This window comes from Alosa sapidissima, chromosome 15 (genome assembly GCF_018492685.1).
Source record: "Alosa sapidissima isolate fAloSap1 chromosome 15, fAloSap1.pri, whole genome shotgun sequence".
In the NCBI taxonomy this organism is placed as follows: Eukaryota; Metazoa; Chordata; class Actinopteri; order Clupeiformes; family Clupeidae; genus Alosa; species Alosa sapidissima.
The window spans coordinates 35,295,224-35,320,252 of NC_055971.1; the positions used below are offsets into that span (position 1 = coordinate 35,295,224).

Genomic DNA, 25,029 nt, shown 5'->3' on the forward strand with positions numbered 1-25,029 from the left:
AGTGGCTAGCCTAGGCAGTGTGTGTAGTGGCTAGCCTAGGCAGTGTGTGTGTGTAGTGGCTAGCCTAGGCAGTGTGTGTGTAGTGGCTAGCCTAGGCAGTGTGTGTAGTGGCTAGCCTAGGCAGTGTGTGTAGTGGCTAGCCTAGGCAGTGTGTGTAGTGTGTAGTGGCTAGCCTAGACAGTGTGTGAAGTGTGTAGTGGCTAGCCTAGGCAGTGTGTGTAGTGGCTAGCCTAGGCAGTGTGTGTAGTGTGTAGTGGCTAGCCTAGGTAGTGTGTAGTGGCTAGCCTAGGCAGTGTGTGTAGTGTGTAGTGGCTAGCCTAGGCAGTGTGTGTAGTGTGTAGTGGCTAGCCTAGACAGTGTGTGTAGTGTGTAGTGGCTAGCCTAGGCAGTGTGTGTAGTTTGTAGTGGCTAGCCTAGGCAGTGTGTGTAGTGTGTAGTGGCTAGCCTAGGCAGTGTGTGTAGTGTGTAGTGGTTAGGCCTACCTAACAGGGAAATGAATCCCCTGATCTGTCTGTGGCTTGCTTGCCAGCCTTTCCCAGTCACGGCACTTCGCAAAGTTGCATGTCCTGTTTTTTGAATGCGGGCAACTGGCTACATTTAAAAAAAAACAACAACAATTCTTTAAATGCACTCATGATAACGTACAGCTCAGGATGAAACTAGCAGTTTTTCAGCAGAAACATGCGAGAACCTGTCAAAACTAATCGGTGATTTCAGTCTTCCCATACATTTTAAAGGTAAATGTTTACAATATTTCAGTCAAGCTTTAGTTGGTTTAGATAGCCTACAACTGAACGTAGGCTATTCATAAATAGCCTTCATTAGAAAGTAGTCTAATGTAGGCTAACCTTGTTGCAGGGGCAATAGATGCATATCGTAAATTAGGCCTATATGAAGTATTAAAATTATTGTTTAAAATAGTACACGTTTAAAAAAAATATTGAAGGGAATCAGGACAGCCAGTTCAGTAGGCAAGTAGCCTACTACAGAGGTGAAGAACAGTCAGCCTCAGCCAATAGGCTACTATACTAGCACAACCAGACCCTTACAAAAAAATAACTGCATTACTTCAAGTGTCAAACTGCACATTTCTGAGTATTAAAACAGCAGTTTTGGAGGAAATATTTAGCCTACAGTTGTTGCAGGGAATGCAGTATTTTGGACAAATAAAAATACTAGGCTACTGGACTGTAGCCTACTATAACTAAACTGTACTTCGAAAAAAATCTGTTATTTTTTGTAAGGGGATATGCACAACAAGCATCTGGCCATTTATAACTGTGAAGGTCCTTTATGGGGAAAACACTATATTTGGTAACTTCCGTAGACATCCAAAATGGGGTGGGATGATTGTGTTGGGAGCACTGAGGTGACAGATAATATATAAAACATTTTGTCCCTCAAAGTTCAGGTGGGAGGGCCCCTTAGCAGGATTTTGCCTACAGCCCCATCGAGGACTGAACAGGCACTGAGTGCAATGGAGTGTTACTGCTTCATGTCATACATCACACGTCACGCACACACACACACACACATACATCACATGTCACGCCACATCACACGCCACATCACACGTCACGCCACATCACACGTCACATCACACGTCACGCCATGTTCCTACAATAACGGATGTTAACTTTAATGGCACCAAATGCCTGGAGACATGAAAGCCCCGAAGGTTGTCAGTTTTGCATTTAATAGTGACTCAAATCGGATGAGTAGTGGACGCGACTCGGACTTGACTTGGAATTTTTTTTAATGACTTAAATACTGGAGACTCGAACCAGGACTCGGACTTGAGGCATAGTGACTTGACTACAACACTGGGTCCAGCAAGGGTCCTGTGATGTCCTTCAGATGGCTCAACACCAGCCTTTCAAAGGATTTCATGACCACAGACATCAGGGCAATGAGCCTGTAGTCATTTAATCCTGCGATGGGGGATTTTTTGGGGACTGGGATGATGGTGGAGCTTTTGAAGCTGGAGGGCACTTCACACAGCTCCAGGGACTGGTTAAAGATCTGCGTGAAGATTGGCGCCAGACAATAGGGGGACACACCATAAGGTCCTGGAGCCTTGTTGGTCTTCTGCTTCTGAAAGAACCGGCACACATCCTTCTTGCAGATTGTAAACGCAGGTGGGGGTGGGGGGAGGGGGTTGGGTGTTGAGGGGAAACCTATTGTGTGTGAGGGGTGTGATAATGGGTGTGATAACTGTTTTTAGCTTCTCACTGTAGCTTTTTTTGACTACCCTGATCTCCTTTGTCAGCTTGTTCCTGGCCTGCTTGTATAGGTCCCGGTCCCCACTTCTGTAGGCCTCCTCTTTGGCTTAGCGTAGCTTCCTAAGATTAGGCGTGAACCCAGGTTTGCTGTTATTGTATGTGTGAAAGGTCTTAGTTTGCACACAGATGTCCTCGCAAAAACTGAGATAGGATGTTACAGTGTCAGTGAGGTCATTGAGTAGCTTTTGTAGCTCTGTAGCTTTTTGGAAGGAACAAAGTTTATAAAGTAAAACACAATATATCAGATGGATTACACAAATAATTATTAAGGAAAACAAAGATTTATACCGTAATTTCCTGTTAAATTAAATATTTCATGCCGCTATTGTGCTGCACGGCCACCATATGACGCCATTTCACTAGTTGCTTTTACATCCAAAAAAGGCCCGAAGTGCAGTGCCATGCCGCCATCTGGTGGCCATAAAACGTAATGTAGCCCATTATATTTATTAGGAAAGAAGCATCTGTCGAATCTTGCACTTCCTTGTCAATTGTTTGTCTAATCCATCTGATATATTGTGTTTTTCTTTTTTAAACTTTGTTCCTTTATAAATTGTAGTGTATCATTAAGGTACGTTTTTGAATGTAATTACTCTGACGTTCAACATTAGATGACCATAAATTTGACCAATGGGTACAATGTTGTGTCGTTATATATGGTGCAAACTGTAAACCCCCCCCCCCCAAAAAAAAAAAAAAAATTTGGCTTGAAATTTCCCTACGACTCGCCAAGATAGGGCAAGTAACTGTCTTGTATTTACATGTTCAAGTGGAAATGAAACACTGGGCCCTGGTGGCGAAAATATGAATTTCTACTTCGTTTTTTTTTTAGCAAAACCACTTAAATTTCAGGTATGATTGTAAAACCATATTTCATCTAAGATTAAGAAATAAATAAAAAAAAACCTACAGGGCACCTCTCTGACGTGTCCTCTGTTCACATGGCTACTGGTTATGAGCTCTGTTACCCTATGTTTGTTTTCCTGACACAATTCATCATTAAGGACGTTTTATTTTCATCATAGAGTGGGATTAATGGCGTTTTATTCTATGATAGTTAGCGACAGGGCCGGAGTGGGGCCACTTTTCAGCCCCAAGACCGGCCCATGTTTTCCATAGTGGTGGAAATTGGATAAATGAAGCAACATTTCAGCTTTTATCCTGTAGTTTTTATTAGTACCATGGTTCAACAAATGTGTCAAGGTTATAATTCACTTCAACTGAGAAGTTAACAAAAAATATTCCACTATTCCACAAGTTAACAAAATCAGAAAGAAAGAAAAAAGAAAGAAAGAAAGAAAGCCTTTGAAATGTAGCCTATCCCACGCTTCCACAAAGAGGCATATTGAACTAATGTTTAGGCTACATGTTTTTTGCATGGGTAGGCTATATTGTTGTTTGATGATTTGCATAGGCCTACACAGATCATGCTTCAGTTTTGTTATCAATATTTGCATACTGCAAAGTCTATGAATCGGATACAAAAGGTTAAAGTAATTTAATATGTTGCTTGCGAATAGCTTGACAACGCTACAAACGTCCAATATTAGCCCAATAATTACATTGTCAATAGGCTAATCATTGCCTAGGCCATCTCTCTTTACCAGTTGCCACTTTTGTCTGTAATCTGGAAGCTTGGCACATTTAGCAGCATTCTACCTGTCCGTTTCTACCTGTTTTATCCCTCCTGGCCTCTTTCTACATCCATCCTTCCTAACGGCTACTGTAGGGCCGGCCCGGCTATCCGTAGGCTATCTGAGAAAACTTTTTGGAAAAGACGGGCGATAGGGACCCAACCAACTCTTTTTGGGAGGGGAGAACTCCCTCACATGGTAGGCTACAACCCATACAGAGGCAAAGGTGTCATGCACAGAATGCGGAACGTGTATAGCCTACTTTAAGAGAAGATAGACTAACGTTTTTTTTTTCCTCGACCGGTGTTATACGGTAACTGGCTTTCATGTTAACTGGCAGCACATGTAGCCTAGCCTACTACAGACAACCTGACACTTCCAACGCCGACACATCGTGTTGTAAAGCTTTATTAAACAACAAAGTGGAGCATCACAAACATGTCTATTTGAACTTCAGTTAAACAGACGAATCTGCGGCCAGGTATCGGAGGCTAAATCATCAGATGAACACACCTGCAAGAGAAGGGGGCGGTTACGTTAACTCCAGAGGCAAAGTAAACAGTCCAGCCAGTTAACATGAAAGCCAGTTACCGTATAACACCGGCCCAAAAGTGAAGCGGCCCACCGGGGGCCTGGTTAGCGACCGTAATGTGAGGTAGGTTCAGTGAGGTTTCTGCAGAAGTACAGAACAAGTTAATTAAGTTAAGGATCAGGAAAAATATTTAGAAGCGTTTTCTTCTCACACACGGAAGCGGTGTTTTGATTGGCTGTTAGTCCAATGGTTTTGATTCTAGCCGGAAGTTGCGTGATTGTTGAAGTGAAGACAACAAAGAGCGCGTGTTGTGAATATTGGCCGGTGGTCCTGGTGTTTCTGTGGTCGCATGAAGCATGGTGCGAGTTTAACTACAAGTGTCTTTCAGTCCCGAGGACCATCGGTAACGGGAGTAGCTCGAGCTGTCAGACATGGCTATCGCACACGTAGCCACCGAATACGTCTTCTCCGACTTCCTGCTTAAAGAGTCGCCAGAAGCCGCGAGGTACAAAGGAATCCGTTTGGAGCTCACGCTGGATAAGATGGTGACGTGCATTGCGGTGGGACTACCGCTCGTGCTCATCTCCCTGGCCTTCGCGCAGGAGGTGTCTGTCGGTAAGTGACCAGAAAGACCCGCCGTGGGCGTGTCGGCCTGGCTCCCTAGTGTGTGTGTGTGAGTGTGGGTGTGGGTGGAGGATCAAGTGTCTTTTAGAATCCGGAACTGAAACAGAGGGGTATTCCAGAAAGGAGGTTTAACAAACACTGAGATAAAACTTAACCTCTGTATTGTCTGAACCTGTGGCGACTAAACCTGAGCGGTCGGTTCCAAAACACCGGTTACCAGTTAGTTTAATCAACCCTGTGTTAGATAACCTAGAGTTGTGCGCGATCACGGCGAACTTATAAAGGCATCATCTATTGAGAGTCGAAACCATGAGTGAAACCGGCGAAAGGAAGCACCGTATTTTTTAGAGGCGGAGTAGTCGAGGCTTACGAGGAGGAGAGAACTGTAATAACAAAAAAAGAGCAATACTTAAGCGCCTGCGTCCGAGACCTTGCTTGGCAGAGAATAGCCTAACTGACCGTGTAAATGCGTATGTTTAAGATAGCCTATTTAATGTCAAAAGAACAATTAAATAATTCACTGGACATCACGTATTGTATTGACTGCTTTGAATGATGCTTTCTTAAACTAGCCTAGTTGTCACAGATTGAGTGTGCCATAGAATTCTTTGAGAATCCCAAATGTAATTTTCTATTTTAACGCGGGTCCTGCAGCTGTGGGCCATGTTAAACTTTTGCGCTCCATTATCGGAAGGGTGAATGTCGGAAGGCATGGGTAGCCTATTGGACACATTTCGGTGCACATTTGGAAAATTTAATAAGTGATGCTGACCTGACACTTTCATGATCCTCGTGGGTTTGTGTCCAGGAAAACGAATGAAGTTGCGCAGGAACTGCTTTAGCGCAAGGCAAACTTTACGCACCGACCGACAGCTTGCCGATATGCTCTGCGTCTCCAACACTACAAAAACTCTCAGTCGGAGAGCGTGTGTAGCCTATTAAAAAAATATTTTATCCCAAATGCCATCAGCATTCTTAACCAAACTTAGTGACAACATGCATACCCGGCTGAGCTGTACAGCTATATTTAAACTTATTTATTAATTTACTATAGGCTATGTTTTCCCTTTTTTGTACTGTACTTCTTTTAATTAGCCTTCAATGTGTCTGAGATGTTGTTTGATTGTCTGTCTGGTGAGCCAAACACAAATGTCCATATGGTGTAGGCTAGCTAGCCTACATTAAAGATTTATTTTATTCTATTCTAATCCACCATGCGTAATGTAGGGATGGAGAATGCTTTTCATGTAGCCTATATTTAGGATTCAGCTGAAACTCTAGCACTCTTGAAAAACTCGTGCTTTTGAAAAACTTTGTGCTTCTTTGTCAATCGGACCTTCGTCAAAGTGAAACGCCATTGTGTAAAAATAGCGGCCTGATTGAACATGCACTGAAATAACTGAACATAACCTGGTAGGGGGTAGGTTTTGTTCAGGTTAAGTTCAGAGCTTATGTTACCATAGTTACTTACATAGCCTGATCATTTTTGAGCTTTCTGGAACTGAAATCCCAGGTTTACCGCTAACTCTGGGTTAACATACCCAGTTAAGCCAGTAAACCTGCTTTCTGGAATACCCCCCAGATCAGTAGCATCGAAAACAAAAATAAATAATGATCTACTCAATGATCTACTGTCACTACAAGCGTCTTATGTTTGATCACCCTCAAGCACATTGGACTTTCTTAATTTAATTTATATAGTGTATTTAGTTTTGTTAGTTTTCTTATCTTTCTTATCTTCTACTGTCTTTATTGTACAGTGGAGTTTAGTTATATGTTTATACTTATACTTATGTTTACCATTTCTGCTGTAAGTGCATGTTGTGTGTGATGTCTGTATGCTACCGAGACCTTTGAATTTCCCCTTGGGGATCGATAAAGTATCTATCTATCTATCTATCTATCTATCTATCTATCTATCTGTGATATGCACACACTTTAAAATGTGTGTTAGGTACACAGATCAGCTGTTTCTCCCTCTCTAATGTGTGTGTGTGTGTGTGTGTGTGTGTGTGTGTGTGTGTTAGGTACACAGATTAGTTGTTTAAGTGTATAAGTATAAGTATATATACTCTTGATCTCGTGAGGGAAATTTGGTCTCTGCATTTATCCCAATCCATGAATTAGTGAAACACACTCAGCACACAGTGAACACACAGTGAGGTGAAGCACACACTAATCCCGGCACAGTGAGCTGCCTGCTACAACAGCGGCGCTCGGGGAGCAGTGAGGGGTTAGGTGCCTTGCTCAAGGGCACTTCAGTCGTGCCTACTGGTCGGGGTTCGAACCGGCAACCCTCTGGTTACAAGTCTAAAGCGCTAACAGGCCACGGCTGCCAAATAGGCCATGGCTGCCCTCTCCCGCTCTCTAATGTGTGTGTGTGTGTGTGTTTGTTTATGTACACAGATCAGTTGTTTCTCCCCCTCTAATGTGTGTGTGTGTGTTATGTACACAGATCAGCTGTTCCTCCCTCTCTAATGTGTATGTGTGTGTGTGTGTGTGTGTGTGTTAGATACGCAGATCAGTTGTTTCTCCCTCTCTAATGTGTGTGTGTGTTAGGTACGCAGATCAGCTGTTTCTCCCTCTCTAATGTGTGTGTGTGTGTGTGTGTGTTAGGTACGCAGATCAGCTGTTTCTCCCTCTCTAATGTGTGTGCGCGCGTGTGTGTGTTAGGTACGCAGATCAGCTGTTTCTCCCCCTCTAACTTCTCGTGGCGGCAGGCTGCATATGTGGACGCTTACTGCTGGGCTGCCGTCCAGAAACAGCACCTCACTGATGGACCCGAGAAAGGCTTACCGCTGTGGCTACACAAGGTACACACGCACACACACACACACACACCTCACTGAGGGACCTGAGAAAGGCTTACCGCTGTGGCTACACAAGGTGCGCGCACGCACACGCACACACACACACACACACACACACACACCTCACTGAGGGACCCGAGAAAGGCCTACCGCTATGGCTACACAAGGTACACACACACACACACACACACACACACACCTCACTGATGGACCCGAGAAAGGCCTACTGCTGTGGCTACACAAGGTACACACACGCGCACGCACGCACGCGCGCGCGCACACACACACACACACACACACACACACACACACACACACACACACACACACACACACACCTCACTGATGGACCTGAGAAAGGCTCGAACCCCGACTAGTAGGCCATGGCTGAAGTGCCCTTGAGCAAGGCACCTAACCCCTCACTGCTCCCCAAGCGCCGCTGTTGTTGCAGGCAGCTCACTGCGCTGGGATTAGTGTGTGCTTCACCTCACTGTGTGTGTAGTGTGCAGTGTGTTTCACTAATTCACGGATTGGGATAAATGCAGAGACAAAATTTCCCTCACAGGATCAAAAGAGTATATATACTTACTTATATAACACACACACACACACACACACACACACACACACACACCTCACTGATGGACCCGAGAACCAGTGGACCGAGTTTACCACTGTGGCTGCACAAGATCTTCCCCATACTGCTCCTGGTGGCGGTGTGTGTGTGTGTGTGTGTGTGTGTGTGTGTGTTCTTCCCTTACATACTGCTCCTGGTGGTGGTGGGGGTGTGTGTGTGTGTGTGTGTTCTTCCCTTACATACTGCTCCTGGTGGTGGTGGGGGTGTGTGTGTGTGTGTGTGTTCTTCCCTTACATACTGCTCCTGGTGGTGGTGTGTGTGTGTGTGTGGGTGGGTGGGTGTGTGTGTGTGTGTTCTTCCCTTACATACTGCTCCTGGTGGCGGTGTGTGTGTGGGTGTGTGTGTGTGTGTGTGTGTGTGTTCTTCCCTTACATACTGCTCCTGGTGGCGGTGTGTGTGTGGGTGGGTGTGTGTGTGTGTGTGTGTGTGTGTTCTTCCCTTACATACTGCTCCTGGTGGCGGTGTGTGTGGGTGGGTGTGTGTGGGTGTGTTCTTCCCTTACATACTGCTCCTGGTGGTGGTGTGTGTGGGTGGGTGTGTGTGTGTGTGTTCTTCCCTTACATACTGCTCCTGGTGGTGGTGTGTGTGTTTTACTTGTCGTACCACCTCAAGCTGGTCATTTTAGCTGGTGTTGCTGGTCTACACTGCTGGTTTAACTGGCCATGCCAGCTTATGTTGGTCATTCTAGCAAACCAGCATGACCGGCTGGTCACCAGCATGACCATCTTGCACCAGCTGTATCCCACACGACATGCTGGTCACACCAGCATGACCAGCTTCCTCAGATGGTCACGCCAGCATATCCAGCTGGTGGCCCAACCAGCTACACCAGCAAAGACCAGCAAGAGCTGGAAGAAAACCAGCAAAGACCAGCTACAAGCATAAGCTGGTTTCTAGGTGTTTTTTAGCTGGTTTACCCATCTAAAGATCATCATGCCGGTTTGCTAGAATGATCAACATAAGCTGGCATGGCCAGTTGAACCAGAAATGTAGACCAGCAACACCAGCTAAAATGACCAGCTTGAGGTGGTATGATCACCAAAATTAGCTTATGGTATGTTTTTTTTTAAAAATGTTTTGCTGGTCTAGCTGGTCAACCATCATAGGGTGATCAAACAAGCTAGTCAACCAGCAAACCTCCTTAAATTATGTGTGTGTGTGTTTGTGTTTGTGTTTAATATATATGTGTGTGTGTGTGTGTGTGTGTAATATATGTGTGTGTGTGTTTAATATGTGTGTGTGTGTGCAGTTCTTCCCCTACATACTCCTGCTCGTGGCGGTGTGTGTGTGTGCAGTTCTTCCCCTACATACTCCTGCTCGTGGCGATGTGTGTGTGTGTTTAATATGTGTGTGTGTGTGTGTGTGTTTAATATGTGTGTGTGTGCAGTTCTTCCCCTACATACTCCTGCTCGTGGCGGTGTGTGTGTGTGTTTAATATGTGTGTGTGTGCAGTTCTTCCCCTACATACTCCTGCTCGTGGCGGTGTGTGTGTGTGTGCAGTTCTTCCCCTACATACTCCTGCTCGTGGTGGTGTGTGTGTGTTTAATATGTGTGTGTGCGTGTGTTTAATATGTGTGTGTGTGTGTGTGCAGTTCTTCCCCTACATACTCCTGCTCGTGGCGGTGTGTGTGTATATTCCCGCATTGTTTTGGCATCTGGCTGTGGCTCCACCCCTCTACTCTGACATCACTTTCATCCTGCAAGAATTTGACCAGTCATACAACAGGGCCATCAACCTTGCTACCCGATTGGCCAGTTCACAGTCTGACACTCATGGGTAAGAACACACACACACACACTAGGTAACACATCTTAACACTGTAAGATATCTCAGAATTACCCAATTCACCCTTCGCTAAGCCACACCCGAAAACCGCCACAGGCCAATCGTGGCTTAGCAACCCGTCATGAGGCACGGGAGGTCTGACAAGCGTTTTGAGTTTTGCCATGGTAACCTGTGGAGACTGAAGGCCTGTGGGTTTGCCATGGTAACCTGTGGAGACTGAAGGCCTGTGGGTTTGCCATGGTAACCTGTGGAGACTGAAGGCCTGTGGGTTTGCCATGGTAACCTGTGGAGACTGAAGGCCTGTGGGTTTGCAGCGACGGCTGAAAAGTAAACAAAGATGGCGGAGGACTCCGGTAATGGAGCTGAATCTGCTGAAATGTGATGTGTGACATTTATTTGCTTAGATTTGTCAAGACCTAGTGAGAAATAAGTATTATCTGATTATACCTGCCATTGCTGTAACCATCGATAGCGTCTGGTCTGATATATGTGCCGTATACACACACACACACACGCACACATGGTGCTGGATCTGACGGACAGCTGGTTTTAAGTACCCGTGTGTGTGTGTATAATGTGTGTGTGGTGAGTGTGTGTGTGTGTGTAGGTCTGTTCTAGATCTGACGGACAGCTGGTTTAAGTACCCTCTGGTGGAACAGTACCTGTTGACTAAGCGCGGTTCTCGCGTTCTGCTGCTGCGCTACGTTCTGTGTCGCGTTCTCACGCTGCTGATTCTCCTGATGGCCGTCCTCTACCTCAGCTACTACATCAGGCTGTCCTCTCAGGTAACATATACACACACACATTACACACACACACATTATACACACACACACATTACACACACACACACACACATTACACACACACACACACACACACACATTACAGTGGGTCCCAGTTAATAATTGACACTTCATTCACCATCAAGGTGATTCACGCAGCTGGGTGAAATGTAAGTACAACTGCAGCCGCTTGGGGGCAGCATAGTCCGCTGTGGCGTTCCACGGTCGAACCGGACGGAGCATTCGACAGCAAGGGCTGTGATTGGCCGAGTTTTCAGTGCGTTTCTCTGTGTTTTTAGCAGCCCCTGCAACATGCTAGTCCACTGTAGCCTATAAGCTTTGTACATAATGTTAAACATAGTTTTAGATTCAGTGGCAAGATGTCTTGATTGTACAGTGCCTGTCTCTCAGTAATGTTTTAAAATGAGAGCTTCGTCAGCTGGCAGTAGGCTACTTTGTCGGCAGTCATGAGAAGTTAGCTTGCTAACAGAACATATGCTGCCCAGAAACCTCGTGAATAGTTCTGATTTGTTTTACTACACTTACGATGTTAAATATAGCCTTTGCCTACAGCATCTCCTTAACAGTAATGTTAACAAAATGACAGCATTCATATGACAAAGGAAAACGAATTCGGTCACTCAAGACTGTGCCAACCAGCCAGCAACCAGTGTAGGCTACAGTCCTACCCAATAGGCCTACTCGAAGCAGATAGCGTTGTCTGACGGTCGAGTGGGTTAATGCGCGTATTTCCAGAACAGGTCCGCAACTTTCAGGCAGTTCTGAGTTCGAATCTAGGCAGGAGCAGAGCCATATGCAAGGTGTTGCTCCTGGCAATACTTGTTTATAAGACGTTTGGTGATTAATTGATCGCTGTTTTTAGGACACGTTAAACGTTCTTTATAATGAGCGCATACGGGGAGTAAAACGACTGTTACGCGCTGTTACAACTGTAGGCTACAATGATTGCAATACAAAAATATGCGCGTGTTAGTTTAGTTAGTTTTGTGATGTTTTGCACTTTTGCCTCCATGTGTTTTCGGGTTTGAGGGCTTTTTTGGCAAGATTGACCTTGGTTAGACTCTGCATATGTTATTTCTCCGTATGGAAAATAAAGTCAATTTTCGACACACGTCTGCAATTAGTTCAAGTATTCCTTGTTAAAACATGTGACTAGTGAAACTCATGATTTTAGGAATATTTAGCCAAAGCCAAAAAGTGTTAGAGAGAAGGAGAGACGCCGGTGCAGCTCAGATGTCTTCTTAATTTTCTTTATTCTTTAGTAAAAGGTGCAGAACATTATTAAACTTTGACTAACGTTTCGATGTTCGTTAGTCAAAAACATCGACACATCGAAACGTTAGTCAAAGTTTAATAATGTTCTGCACCTTTTACTAAAGAATAAGGAGAAAATTAAGAAGACATCTGAGCTGCACCGGCGTCTCTCCTCTCTAAAATATCTGTCCTGGCCTGGTTGCACCGGATTGTCGCCAAACGACAGAAGCGCGGAGAACCCTCCTTTGTCTCCCAAAAAGTGTTACTTTGTGCCCCGCGCTCCCCCACTGCTTGTGAAAGAAGGGGGTGGGGGAGGGGGGCTTAACGTGAAAAAGCTTAATGTCCCAAAACGGCAACAAGTCATAATGGTAGGCTACAGGAAGTGGGGGGAGGGTATGGGATGACCAGAGCCGTCTTCGCTGTGCTATTCAGAAAGCATCTTCTATTGTCTTTCCAGGCGCACACAGCTCGTTATAGCCTATGGAGTGCCTTAACAGATAGGCTCTGCTCTTGGGTTTGGCCTCACAGCGAACTCAACCCTCTTGTTGCTTGCAGTTTGTTAAATAAAGCGATGCAGATTACATTATTTATTTCTGATTAATTGCGTCTTTTGATGTCTTTTGCAACATCTGCTTGTTAGGCTGCGCTACTGTCAATGTCCTGTACAGGTAAATGTTCAACAATTGCTGGTAGGGACTGTTCGTTATTTATTTAAGGGGCTACCGGAGGAGTTTTGGGAGCGTTAGTCAAAAAAGATGTGACCCTCCCTCGCCAGCAAGAAATTTTTCTATGACCCTCCAAAGTGATTGAGAAAAAACGCATGACCCTCCCCAGTCCCAGCAATTTATTGATGCCTTCTGTAGGCTGTTGGGTCAATTTGGGAGCTTGCGTGCTACGACACCTTCCTTGAAATGCCTTGAAAAGGCTGTCGTTTGCACAATTTCACAAATAATCACCGGGACCGAAACAAACCTGTCAACTTTTCCCGGGTTTATCGCGTATTTTAACTTTTTCCTCGCTGTCTTAGGAGGAGCTGCAGGGCCGTCTCAAGGGGGTGCGAGGCCCTGTGCGAACTTGACAGATGGTGCGAGGCCCTGTGCGAACTTGATAGATGCATGAACTTACGTGCATGAAATCATGTGATAGTTTAGGCTACTTTACACATAGCCAAGGCTACCGTCGGTGCATTTTAGTAGCATGTTAATAAGCTACACCAGCTTGTTTTTAAGAGGGGAAATTGTATAGCCTATAACATTAGCTAAGTCACATATTTGGCCATATGGTGTTTATCATAGGCTACATCATGAAACCAAATAGTGTAACAAAGGCGAACACTTTAACAGGGGAAATTTAATTGGGCATGAATCATTTGTGCTGAACGGTATTTGTCAATGAGCAGAAACACACACGACATTCAAACTGTTGATAAGATGTGCACTATGGAAACTGGTCTGTAGGCTAACATTGGACAAATAAATGACACTGACTCGCCAAATCCTGACTCTGAAAAAACATTGTCTTGCTTTGCTGCAAACTCAGCAATGAAATCATAGGCCATTTTGCAGGTAGCATAACGTCTTTTTCAATCCATATAAGGGAGAGCCCAGTCTTTCCTGTGACACTGAGGTGCGCAAATAGTTTTTAATAGCCTGTTCAACTTCGAAAAGCTTCACCCGATGCCAGTCACTGATCGCAATTTCAAATTTCGGGAAGCTTCGTTCAATCTTTTTAAGTTTTAAGTGCAGTAGGCCCCTATCTGCCCCCTTTGGAATTATATCTCGAGCCTATTATAAGGTCCAGTGCGTTATGTCCTGGGATTCGGATGTGCTCAAAAAGAAAAGAAAAAACACTTTTTTATAGATGGTCCAGCTGTTTAAAAATAAAATCGTGCTACATTCAAACGCAAAGCGTGCTTTGATATCTTTTTCGTTTGAACATCGACAAGCAGGCATGCTGCGGTTGCAATGAATGAGGATAATTGGTTTTATCTGCGGATTTATTTTTTGCATTATTTTGAATATGACTCGCTCCAGTCTCAACAGCACGTCTACTTTTTCCACACGCATCTAAGTTCTAACACACATCCCCTCTCGCTTTCTCTCTTTCCATCCCTGCGCACGGGGCTTTCTTAAAGGAGCTGCACCATTTTACAACAACTGCATCTACATTTTCATATTAGAATGTTTTGTCTGTTTAAGTGTAAGCAATTTAAGTTCTAAGTGATCAATTTAAGTTCCCGTGCCCCGCTGAAAGTCTCATGCGCTTATCGTTACACTATCACATCTATAAGTAACTGTGACAAATAGGGTATAAGATATATAAACTCACGCTAATGTATTATCATATATGTTTGGTAATGGCTCACTGCGTCATGGAAGCAGTTAAGTCAAGTCGCATCGGAAATAGTAGTGGCAGAACTCCCAAGTGACACCTTGTGGTTGTTTGTGTCAACTGCAGTTTGTGCCATGTCTGCTGAGAAAATGGGTGCGTGATTCATGAAGGAACCCGTCCAAACTTAACTGGGACCCACTGTACACACACACACACACACACACACACACACACACATACACATACATACACACATTATACTCCTCTACCTCAGCTACTACATCAGACTGTCCTCTCAGGTAACATATACACACACACACACACATTATACACACACTACATCAGACTGTCCTCACAGGTAACACACACACACACACACACACACACACATTATACACACACACACACACACACATATTATACACACACACTACATCAGACTGTCCTCTCAAGTAACACACACACATTATACACACACACATTATACTCCTCTACCTCAGCTACTACATCAGACTGTCCTCTCGGGTAACACACACACACACACACACATTATACACACACACACACATTATACTCCTCTACCTCAGCTACATCAGGCTGTCCTCTCAGGTAACACACACACACACATTATACACACACACACACATTATACTCCTCTACCTCAGCTACATCAGGCTGTCCTCTCAGGTAACACACACACACACATTATACACACACACACACACACACACACACATACATTATACACACACAGACACATCTTATACTCCTCTACCTCAGCTACATCAGACTGTCCTCTCAGGTAACACACACACATTATACATTACACACACACACTATACATTATACACACACACACACACACACACATTATACATTATACACACACACAGACACATTATACATTATACACACACACACACACACACACACATTATATACACACACACACACACATTATACTCCTCTACCTCAGCTACTACATCAGACTGCAGTGTTTCCCATACATTGACTAATCTGTGGCGGGGCGCCATGAAATCAAAATCGGCCGTCACAGATGAATATTCTATGTTTAATTTAATTTAAATATAAGATCAAATCCTTGCATTGCCATTGAGCTGCGCTTTTTACGCACGCAGCCTTTCCTTGCCCCGCCCCGCTCTCTCTTGTAATGAGCCCGCTGCCCCTCCTCTGCATGTGCATTTAACAAAATATGCACGATTGTTGAAGGATTGTTGTTGCCACATAGAAGCATTGCATAGAAGACGTCTGGCTAAATTGCTATTAAATCCGCTTAGCATCGTGACTATGCTGCGCAAATTTGTTCAAAACTGCTGCATTGAAGTGAACTCTGCTAAGGTCTAATCACAACATAGTAGGCTACATTGAAGAGACTAAACTAAGTTTTATGAAATCAAGCAGTATCTCAAAGCTAATGTTAGAATACTGTTTGGATGTCGAATTTAGCATGCTTAGCCTACTTACAGCTGCTTGTCAATTTCGTTGAAGGGCTCATTTTATTGACTCTGACACTGAATGTTTGCAAAATCCCGATGTAAATGGAAAAGTGTTTTCCCAAATTTAAAAGTGCTTGTCCCAAGGAGAAGTACGAACCTTTATTTTAACTACTAGAAAACGTTATGAATTGCATCCACACATCAGCAGCCTTTTAATTGTGTTAGGCTACTCAGGAACGTCTTAAAGTGACCCCCCCCCCCCCCCCCCTCCCCTCCCCCCCCTCCCCTCCTCTCAGGTAACACACACACACACACATTACACACACACACACACACACATTACACACACACACACACATTATACTCCTCTACCTCAGCTACTACATCAGGCTGTCCTCTCAGGTAACACACACACATTATATACACACACACACACACACACACACACACACACACACACACACATTATACTCCTCTACCTCAGCTACTACATCAGGCTGTTCTCTCAGGTAACACACACACATTATACACACACACACACACATACACACACACACACACTACATCAGACTGTCCTCACAGGTAACACACACACATTATACACACATATACATACATACACACACACACACACTATACATTATATACACACGCTACATCAGACTGTCCTCTCAGGTAACACACACACACACATTATACAATTTTACACACACACACACATTATACATTATACACACACACACTACATCAGCCTGTCCTCACAGGTAAAACACACACACACACACTACATAAGAGCATCCTTATGGGATTTCAGTGTAACTACTCAGGTGTGTGTGTGTGTGTGTTTCAGACAGACGAGTTTTCCTGCAGCATCCGGACATTACACACACACACACACACACACACTACATAAGAGCATCCTTATGGGATTTCAGTGTAACTACTCAGGTGTGTGTGTGTTTCAGACAGATGAGTTTTCCTGCAGCATCCGGACGGGAATTCTGCGGAACTCTTCCGACGTTCCTGCTGCCTTTCCCTGCAAGCTGGTTGCCGTGGGGATCTTCCAGCTGCTGAGCGTGATCAACGTGTGTGTGTACGGCATGCTGATGCCCGTGTGTGTGTACGCCACCCTGGTGCCGCTGCGCCAGAGCCACGACTTCCTCTCGCCCTTCCAGCTGCTGCCCACCCTGGAGGTCATGACCTTTGACCCCGCCTGGGACGACCTCAGCCTCTTCCTACTTCTGCTGGAGGCCAACATCGGCCAGCTCAAGTCCTACAAGTGCCTCAAGGTGTGTGTGTGTGTGTGTGTGTGTTGACCAGCTCAAGTCCTACAAGTGCCTCAAGGTGTGTGTGTGTGTGTGTGTGTGTGTGTGTGTGTGTGTGTGTGTGTTGACCAGCTCAAGTCCTACAAATGAAACTAAACATTTTCCAGAATAGGAAATATTTCTTAGTGTTATGAAATGAAGAGCCGTAGCATAAGGGGGTAGTGGTGTGAGAGCTCATTCAATGTGTGTGCACATCTGCGCGAGTGAAACTGAACCACTGGAGATAACGTGGGTAGCAGCAACGAACGTAGCCTATTTAAAACAACGAACGAAGCGGATTATTGCTGTCCATGAAAACATACTGGTTAGATATTTAAATTGACACTAGTTAAGCATGTTTATGTTAGGTTAATGAACATGTTGCATTCTATACAGCCTGATTGTCATTCTTTAAGCTACATAGCCTGTCTGCAGTTGTCCTCAACTTGACTAATTAAGAAGCGATAATAGGATATTTGACCGGCATATCATCAAAATGTCCGGAAAACGAAACCTCTGCCGGTCACTTTGACCGGCGCCATTTTTTTCAACCGGAAACTCTGGTGTAGGTGAGTGCGTGTGATGTTGTGTGTGTGTGTAGGTGTTGTAGATGTTGAAGAGGCAGAATGAACAGTTTGATGTCATGTTGGTGGGTGTGTGTGTGTGTGTGTGTAGGTGTTGTAGATGTTGAAGAGGCAGAATGAACAGTTTGATGTCATGTTGGTGGGTGTGTGTGTGTAGGTGTTGGAGATGTTGAAGAGGCGGAATGAGCAGTGTGATGTCATGTTGGTGCTCCAGAACTTGGGGCAGGTGAAGAGTGACATCACTGACGGCAAACGCCAAGTGGCTACGGAACCCCCCAGGCCCCCCCACAACAGCACAGAGATGAAAGGTGTGTGTGTGTGTGTGTTTAGTATAAGTATACTCTTTTTATCCCGTGAGGGAAATTTGGTCTCTGCATTTATCCCAATCCGTGAATTAGTGAAACACACTCAGCACACAGTGTACACAGACAGTGAGGTGAAGCACACACTAATCCCGGCGCAGTGAGCTGCCTGCATCAACAGTGGCACTCGGAGAGCAGTGAGGTGCAGCACACACTAATCCCGGTGCAGTGAGCAGTGAGGTGCAGCACACACTAATCCCGGTGCAGTGAGCAGTGAGGTGCAGCACACACTAATCCCGGCGCAGTGAGGTGCAGCACACACTAATCCCGGTGCAGTGAGCAGTGAGGTGCAGCACACACTAATCCCGGTGCAGTGAGCAGTGAGGTGCAGCACACACTAATCCCGGTGCAGTGAGGTGCAGCACACACTAATCCCAGTGCAGTGAGCAGTGAGGTGCAGCACACACTAATCCCGGTGCAGTGAGCAGTGAGGTGCAGCACACACTAATCCCGGCGCAGTGAGGTGCAGCACACACTAATCCCGGTGCAGTGAGCAGTGAGGTGCAGCACACACTAATCCCGGTGCAGTGAGCAGTGAGGTGCAGCACACACTAATCCCGGTGCAGTGAGGTGCAGCACACACTAATCCCAGTGCAGTGAGCAGTGAGGTGCAGCACACACTAATCCCGGTGCAGTGAGCAGTGAGGTGCAGCACACACTAATCCCGGTGCAGTGAGCAGTGAGGTGCAGCACACACTAATCCCGGTGCAGTGAGCAGTGAGGTGCAGCACACACTAATCCCGGTGCAGTGAGCTGCGGCGCTCGGGGAGCAGTAACAGTAGAGCGGCTACAAGAATCGTGCAAATTATGATACAAGCATGAAACTTGGTAGGTATGTGCTTATGACCAATACAATCAAATCTACCTGATTGGCCACTTGAAATGGCGGCCATTTTCCAAGATGGCCGCCAAAAAAGACTCCAGAAATTGATTTATTGCATAGAATTGACCTAGCAAATTATGATACAAGCATGAAATTCGACATGTATGTGCTTAAGACAAATACAATGAAATCTACCTGATTGGCCACTTGAAATGGTGGCCATTTTCCAAGATGGCTGCCAAAAAAGACCCTAGAAATTGATTTATTGCACAGAATTGTCAAAGCAAATTATGATGGACGCATGAAATTTGGCATGGATGTGATCAAGACCAATACAATCAAATCCACTTGATTTGCTACTTGAAATGCTGCCCATTTTCCAAGATGGCGTCCAAAAAGACCCGAGAAATTTGCAAATTTCAAATGTGCAAATGTGGTGTAAATAATTGTTCACTCTCCTTAAATATGTTTCCATAGATGATGAAGTGATACAGATATTAATGTTAATGTTCCACAATGACAAATAAGCCACTTATGACACACAAATAGAATTGTGATAACATGTATGTGTTGTATATGTATTGTGATACAATAATGCCAGTTCTTAATGTCAATGGAGGGCGTTGCGTGATGCCACCCCCCACCCCCCCAAACAAATAAAATGGTTATGACATGCTAATAATACAATGACACTAATATGCTAATAACGGCAATTCATGGTTTTCTCGATGTTGCTGTTAAACAAAAGATGCGTGTACACCAGAAACAACCGCAGCTACCAAGTAGCCAAGGTCGTTGAAGAAGCTTTGTCATGAATTTGCTTTTTTCGCTCTGGACGTGACATTGACATGTCTGATTTAGCTAATCACATAACGGCTCTGGCTTGTCAGCCTGGGACATTCGAAGATAAGAGCATTCCAATTGCTTTTTGCCAAACCGCTCATTGCCATCATATTAGCTGACTTTTAATTGCTAAATCGCTTAATCGCTCTGGTCGCCCAGATTGGTTCGCTCCCGGCGAATTCACTTTGGTCGCTTTATTCGCCGATCCTCCATAGACAGATAATGACTTCCGTCTTTCCGGTCGCATAGGTCACTTTTGGTTTTACATACAAATAACAGCGGTAACAGTTATTAACGACAAATAAGCCCCTTATAACACACTGGTAACATGGTGATAACATGCTAATAATGACAATTCTTGATGTCAATGGAGGGTGGTGCGTGATGCGATACCATTGTGGTATTAATATGCTAATAACGGTAATTTATGATTTTCTCGATATGGGCGTTTAAAAACACTAATAACGTGCTAATGGTACTAACGGTAATAATATGGTAATAATGTGCCGCTCACTATAATTTGTGCTCTCTGCGACTGTCCCCACAATTACCCCAGAGTTAGAGAACAAGGCGACCAGAGTGAATCAATCAGCAGTGGTCCAATGTCGCTAAGTGGCTAAAATGAATTCCGAATAACCTCAGTGGCTGGTTTAATTCAGATAGTTTTGGTCTAAATATTGTAAGAATATCGAGAGTGATATACAGTAGGCCTACATATACTCAAATGTAAAACGGCATATACAGTGTAATTTGTAGTAGGAGAGTAGGCTACAAAGTAGGGCAGTAAGAACAGACAGGAATATTATATGAGGCATACTAGCATATAAGTGTTCTGTGTAACCACTCTGAAGGCCTGACTGACCGCAACGTCAAAAAAAAGTTTGGTTTGACTAACTGTAGCAACATTTTCCCTTTTCCATGCTCAAGGTGAGGGTGAGTAAAGAAATATTATATCTTACTTGTGACATGGTCAGAATAATCAGCAATTGATATTGATATACTGCCACACCACTCATCAAAGGCATTTTCTTCTTCTCCACCTGCTGTATGTGTTTGCACAGCTTTGTTAAAACAGGCTTACATTGTTGAAAAACAAATAGCATTTTTATACACGTGCGTCTTTCTGTTAAAATACCTAGACTAAATTCTGAATCACATTTTGTCAATCAGCCCAAAACTAATTGAAATTTAAATAACTCTTCCATGCATGGATTCAAAAGATCATACCTCAATCTGATTTTTTAGATTAACAATGGACAACGAACGTATAACACACACTGACTGGTCAAAGTGCTGTCTGTGTCAGCAGGACACAAAAGAACAATTAAAGTCTCCCGATACGAATCCTGCAAATACAGATAAAGATGGCTATACAACATTAGCAAAAAATATCCCCGTTTGGGGCTTTTGTGCACAGCACTATGTAGTTGCACATGTGAATAGTAGATGTAGAGCACTGTTACAGTGACTCAATTCATTCCAAAGGGTGAAATGTTGATGGTGTTTTCTTAGAAACACAATTGAAAAATTGCTCACATTTGCTGTGAAATGGACTGTTATTTTTCCATGCTGAGATACTTACTGCCATATTGTTCTTCTTGGCATCAGAGTTCTTTGCCTTGTTAGTTACCAAAAAAAACAAAAAAAACATGCTCTGTTATCGCCTGCTGTGGTTGTACAGTCGTATTTTAGATAGGCAAGTTGGTGCACGGCTCTGTCAGTCCTGATGCTGTTGCATACGCTCTCTTCTATTGTCCCTCAGTGAGATTTCTAAGATTAATTTAGCCCTTCCAGGGTTTGTAGTCTTTGTACATAGTTCATTTGTGAAACACTGAATCTCAGTTATGTGCCTTTTTGCTTGATTTTTGCTTTATTGAATTTCCAATGACTTCATCATAGAAGGAAACAGAAATGTTGTGAATGTTAACATTGATTTGGGCCACATCTGCTAAATTAATTGCAATTAATGAAGTTCTAGTGTCTTATTTGGTGGCCATCTTTAAAAATGGCTGCCATATTACATTTTCAAGTTGCAAATGAGGTGGATTTGAAGTATATATACTCTTTTGATCCCGTGAGGGAAATTTGGTCTCTGCATTTATCGCAATCCGTGAATTAGTGACACACACTCGGCACACAGTGTACACACAGTGAGGTGAAGCACACACTAATCCCGGCGCAGTGAGCTGCCTGCATCAACAGCGGCGCTCGCTTCATCAACAGTGCCTTGCTCAAGGGCACTTCAGCCGTGCCTACTGGTCTGGGCTTGAACCGGCAACCCTCCGGTTACAAGTCCGAAGCGCTAACCAGTGGGCCACGACTGCCCCCAATAGGTTCCACTGATTACAGAGCAGCTAAGGGGCGTTATGGTTCTTCGGTCACGAGTCCGATTCCCTAACCAGTAGGCCACGGCTGCCCCTCTCTCTCCTGCACACACACACACACTCTCATACACTTCGACAGGACAAACAAGCAGCCCAACATCTAGGCCCATTTGTAATGTTGTATATGGTATGTGTGTGTATTCATGACTTGATTTGTGTGTGTGTGTGTGTTCACTTGTGTGTGTTGCAGAACTCTCTCCTTTGTTGTCTGCTCCTGCTGATTCTGTGCGTCAGCGGTCCATCTGACAGAGTATCCATAGAGACCGTGGTTCCATCTGATGCCGTTTCCATAGTGACAGCAGACCTCCTGACGGCGTTTCCATAGCGACAACAGACCTCCTGACGGTGTTTCCATAGCGACAGCAGACCTCCTGACGGTGTTTCCATAGCGACAGCAGACCTCCTGACGGTGTTTCCATAGCGACAGCAGACCTCCTGACGGTGTTTCCATAGCAATGAACTCTGCTCCACTGCCTTGATTGATTGATGGGGAAATGAACTACTGAACTCCTGAGTGTTTTACTACAGGTGGAGTTTGTGTGTGTGTGTGTTGAACTCCTGACTACAGGTGGAGTTTGGGTGTGTGTGGTGGGGTCATAGGTTGGAAAAGTGTGTGTGTGTGTTTATGTGCATGTTAACCAGACTGATTAGTAATGAATTGGTTCGTAAATACAGTGTGTGTGTGTGAGAGAGGTTATAATTATGTGCCTTAAATAAAGAATGTTGTTGGGTTTTACTTTGTCTGGAAGAGCATGTTTACTCATTTCAGATTAACCAAGTGACACACACCCCACTATAATGCCACCCTAACCAACCTGCCCAGTGAGATGAAATGCCCAGTGAGGTGAGATGCCCAGTGTTAAGGGCTTTAACTCAGAGCTGCAAACTGCATTGATCTGAACAGGGCTAGTGACTGACACACACAGTAACACACACACACACACACAACAGGATTTGATGTTGTACAAAGTCTTTAGTGTCTGACATACACACATGGAACATGTGAAGAAGAGAAACATGAACACACACAAACACACTGAAGTGCTGTAGAACACACACACACACACACACTGAAGTGCTGTCGCTATAGAAACATGAACACACACACACGCTGGTGCCGTCTCTATAGAAACCTCTGAAACTGGGGCCTACTGCAGTGGGTGTGGCTATCACCGACCCCGCCTACTGCCACTCTTAAACGGATCAAACTCATCCTGGAGAGAGAAAACACACAACAGGAGACAGTCAGTAAGGGCATTTCAGGCAGCAATACAGGCTATCTTGGGTAACGGTACAGAACTGCTAATAAACATGTTTATGGGCGCTGCCATGTTGGAAATGTCAAGTTCCACCGAGCTGACATGTGGCGGAACTTCAGGGGGAATTCTGGGAGTTTCTGCAACTTCCTGTTCAAAACAGCTCGGTGACGGAGTCCCGCCGACAAATGGAATGCAGCAACACTCCTCTCTGAGACCGGTGTGATGTGTGTGTGTGTGTGTGTGCGAGTGTGTGTGTGTGTGATGTCCATGAGTGTGTGTGCGTGTGTGATGTCCATGAGTGTGCGTGTGTGTGATTACCTCATCATCATCGAAACACACTCCTCTCTGAGACTGACTTTGACTCTGTGAGCTCCGTCCACGTGATGATGTCACAGAGGTAGTCCTAAGACAGAAAGTAAAAAAAGAGTAATTAAACTATTCATATGAACACACACGCACACACACACACACACATACTCTAATTTCAAACCCCATCAACCCATGAGCACAAACACACATTCTAATAACATGCAAACGTACCATACAGAACTATAAAAACACACACACATACACACAGAGTCACCCACCCACCCAAACACACACATTACAAATCCTGACAAATTCCATGAACACACACATACACACACACATTCTAATAACATGCAAACAGAACCCATACACAATGTGTGTATTACGCATCTATACAGAACCTCACACAGACACACACACACACATATTCCTCACAATACACTCAAACTAGGGCTGGGCAAAAATCAAGTTTTATTTTGTCTAAACCAATGATACAGGTAATGCAAAAGTAGGCCTCTTATTTCTTCATTGTATGTGCCTTCTTATTTACTTTTTATTGTTTACTTGAATGTTATGTTTGTCTGTGGACTTAAATTGGTAGAATATGTCTTGTCTCCACCGTGGGATAGTGAGAAACGTAATTTCGAAAAACGTAAAACGTATGTCTTGGCATGTGAAGAAATTGACAATAAAGCAGACTTTGACTTTGACTTTGACACACACACACACACACGCACACACACACACACTTGTTCCTCACAATAGACTCAAAACATGGTATAAACTCTCACACACCTTATAGGCTTTGACTTCACAAAAGAGATCTCTTCATCAGAGTCATCATCAATGATCACCTGAGGAGACATTAAGACAGAGTAAACACACACACACACACGCGCCACCATGAGAGCTCATAAGAGAATAAAAGATCAGAACCGCCGTTGGCCAAGTGGACCAATTAACCTTCAGGGAGAGAGCTGGGTCTTTCAACATAATGTATCAACACTA

At 44.4% G+C, this 25,029-nt stretch overlaps 2 protein-coding genes and 1 long non-coding RNA gene across 10 annotated transcripts in view; 1 reads left to right on the forward strand and 2 right to left on the reverse strand.

Moving 5' to 3' along the window:
* The first annotated feature begins 530 nt into the window (after positions 1-530).
* Positions 531-23,189, forward strand: LOC121683732 (pannexin-1-like). Of its 2 annotated transcripts, XM_042063511.1 has the most exons (8): positions 531-737; positions 4,837-5,063; positions 7,746-7,885; positions 10,112-10,296; positions 10,913-11,090; positions 17,119-17,442; positions 18,199-18,349; positions 22,644-23,189. In XM_042063511.1, the coding sequence occupies exons 2-8, from the start codon at positions 4,880-4,882 to the stop codon at positions 22,697-22,699; spliced, it is 1,218 nt and encodes a 405-aa protein (XP_041919445.1). In that variant the 5' UTR covers positions 531-737; positions 4,837-4,879; the 3' UTR covers positions 22,700-23,189. The 2 variants fall into 2 exon arrangements, with proteins under 2 accessions (XP_041919445.1, XP_041919446.1); XM_042063512.1 differs by lacking the exons at positions 531-737; positions 18,199-18,349 and having other exon boundaries at positions 4,595-5,063.
* LOC121683747 lies at positions 4,309-4,586 on the reverse strand. Its single transcript, XR_006022895.1, has 2 exons — positions 4,508-4,586; positions 4,309-4,429 (listed from the first exon to the last, which is right to left on the reverse strand). It is a non-coding gene; the product is annotated as an uncharacterized LOC121683747 (long non-coding RNA).
* A 217-nt stretch (positions 23,190-23,406) lies between the features above and the next one.
* Positions 23,407-25,029, reverse strand: part of mre11a (MRE11 homolog A, double strand break repair nuclease) — a 66,792-nt gene continuing 65,169 nt past the window's right edge. For 6 of the 7 annotated variants that reach the window (XM_042063502.1, XM_042063503.1, XM_042063504.1 and 3 more), the window contains 3 exons: positions 24,817-24,875; positions 24,031-24,115; positions 23,407-23,667 (listed from right to left, as the gene is read on the reverse strand). In XM_042063502.1, the coding sequence (XP_041919436.1) occupies positions 23,623-23,667; positions 24,031-24,115; positions 24,817-24,875 (189 nt within the window). In that variant the 3' untranslated portion in view covers positions 23,407-23,622. The remainder of the gene's footprint in view (positions 23,668-24,030; positions 24,116-24,816; positions 24,876-25,029) is intronic. The other variant, XR_006022885.1, reaches the window with a different exon arrangement.

Bases quoted from the DNA above. Each gene is read 5' to 3' on its own strand.
- LOC121683732 (XM_042063511.1), top strand. From the start codon at position 4,880: ATGGCTATCGCACACGTAGCCACCGAATACGTCTTCTCCGACTTCCTG. The intron at 5,064-7,745 runs GTAAGTGACCAG...TGTGTGTGTTAG, and splicing joins CGCGCAGGAGGTGTCTGTCG to GTACGCAGATCAGCTGTTTC. The intron at 10,297-10,912 runs GTAAGAACACAC...GTGTGTGTGTAG, and splicing joins TCACAGTCTGACACTCATGG to GTCTGTTCTAGATCTGACGG.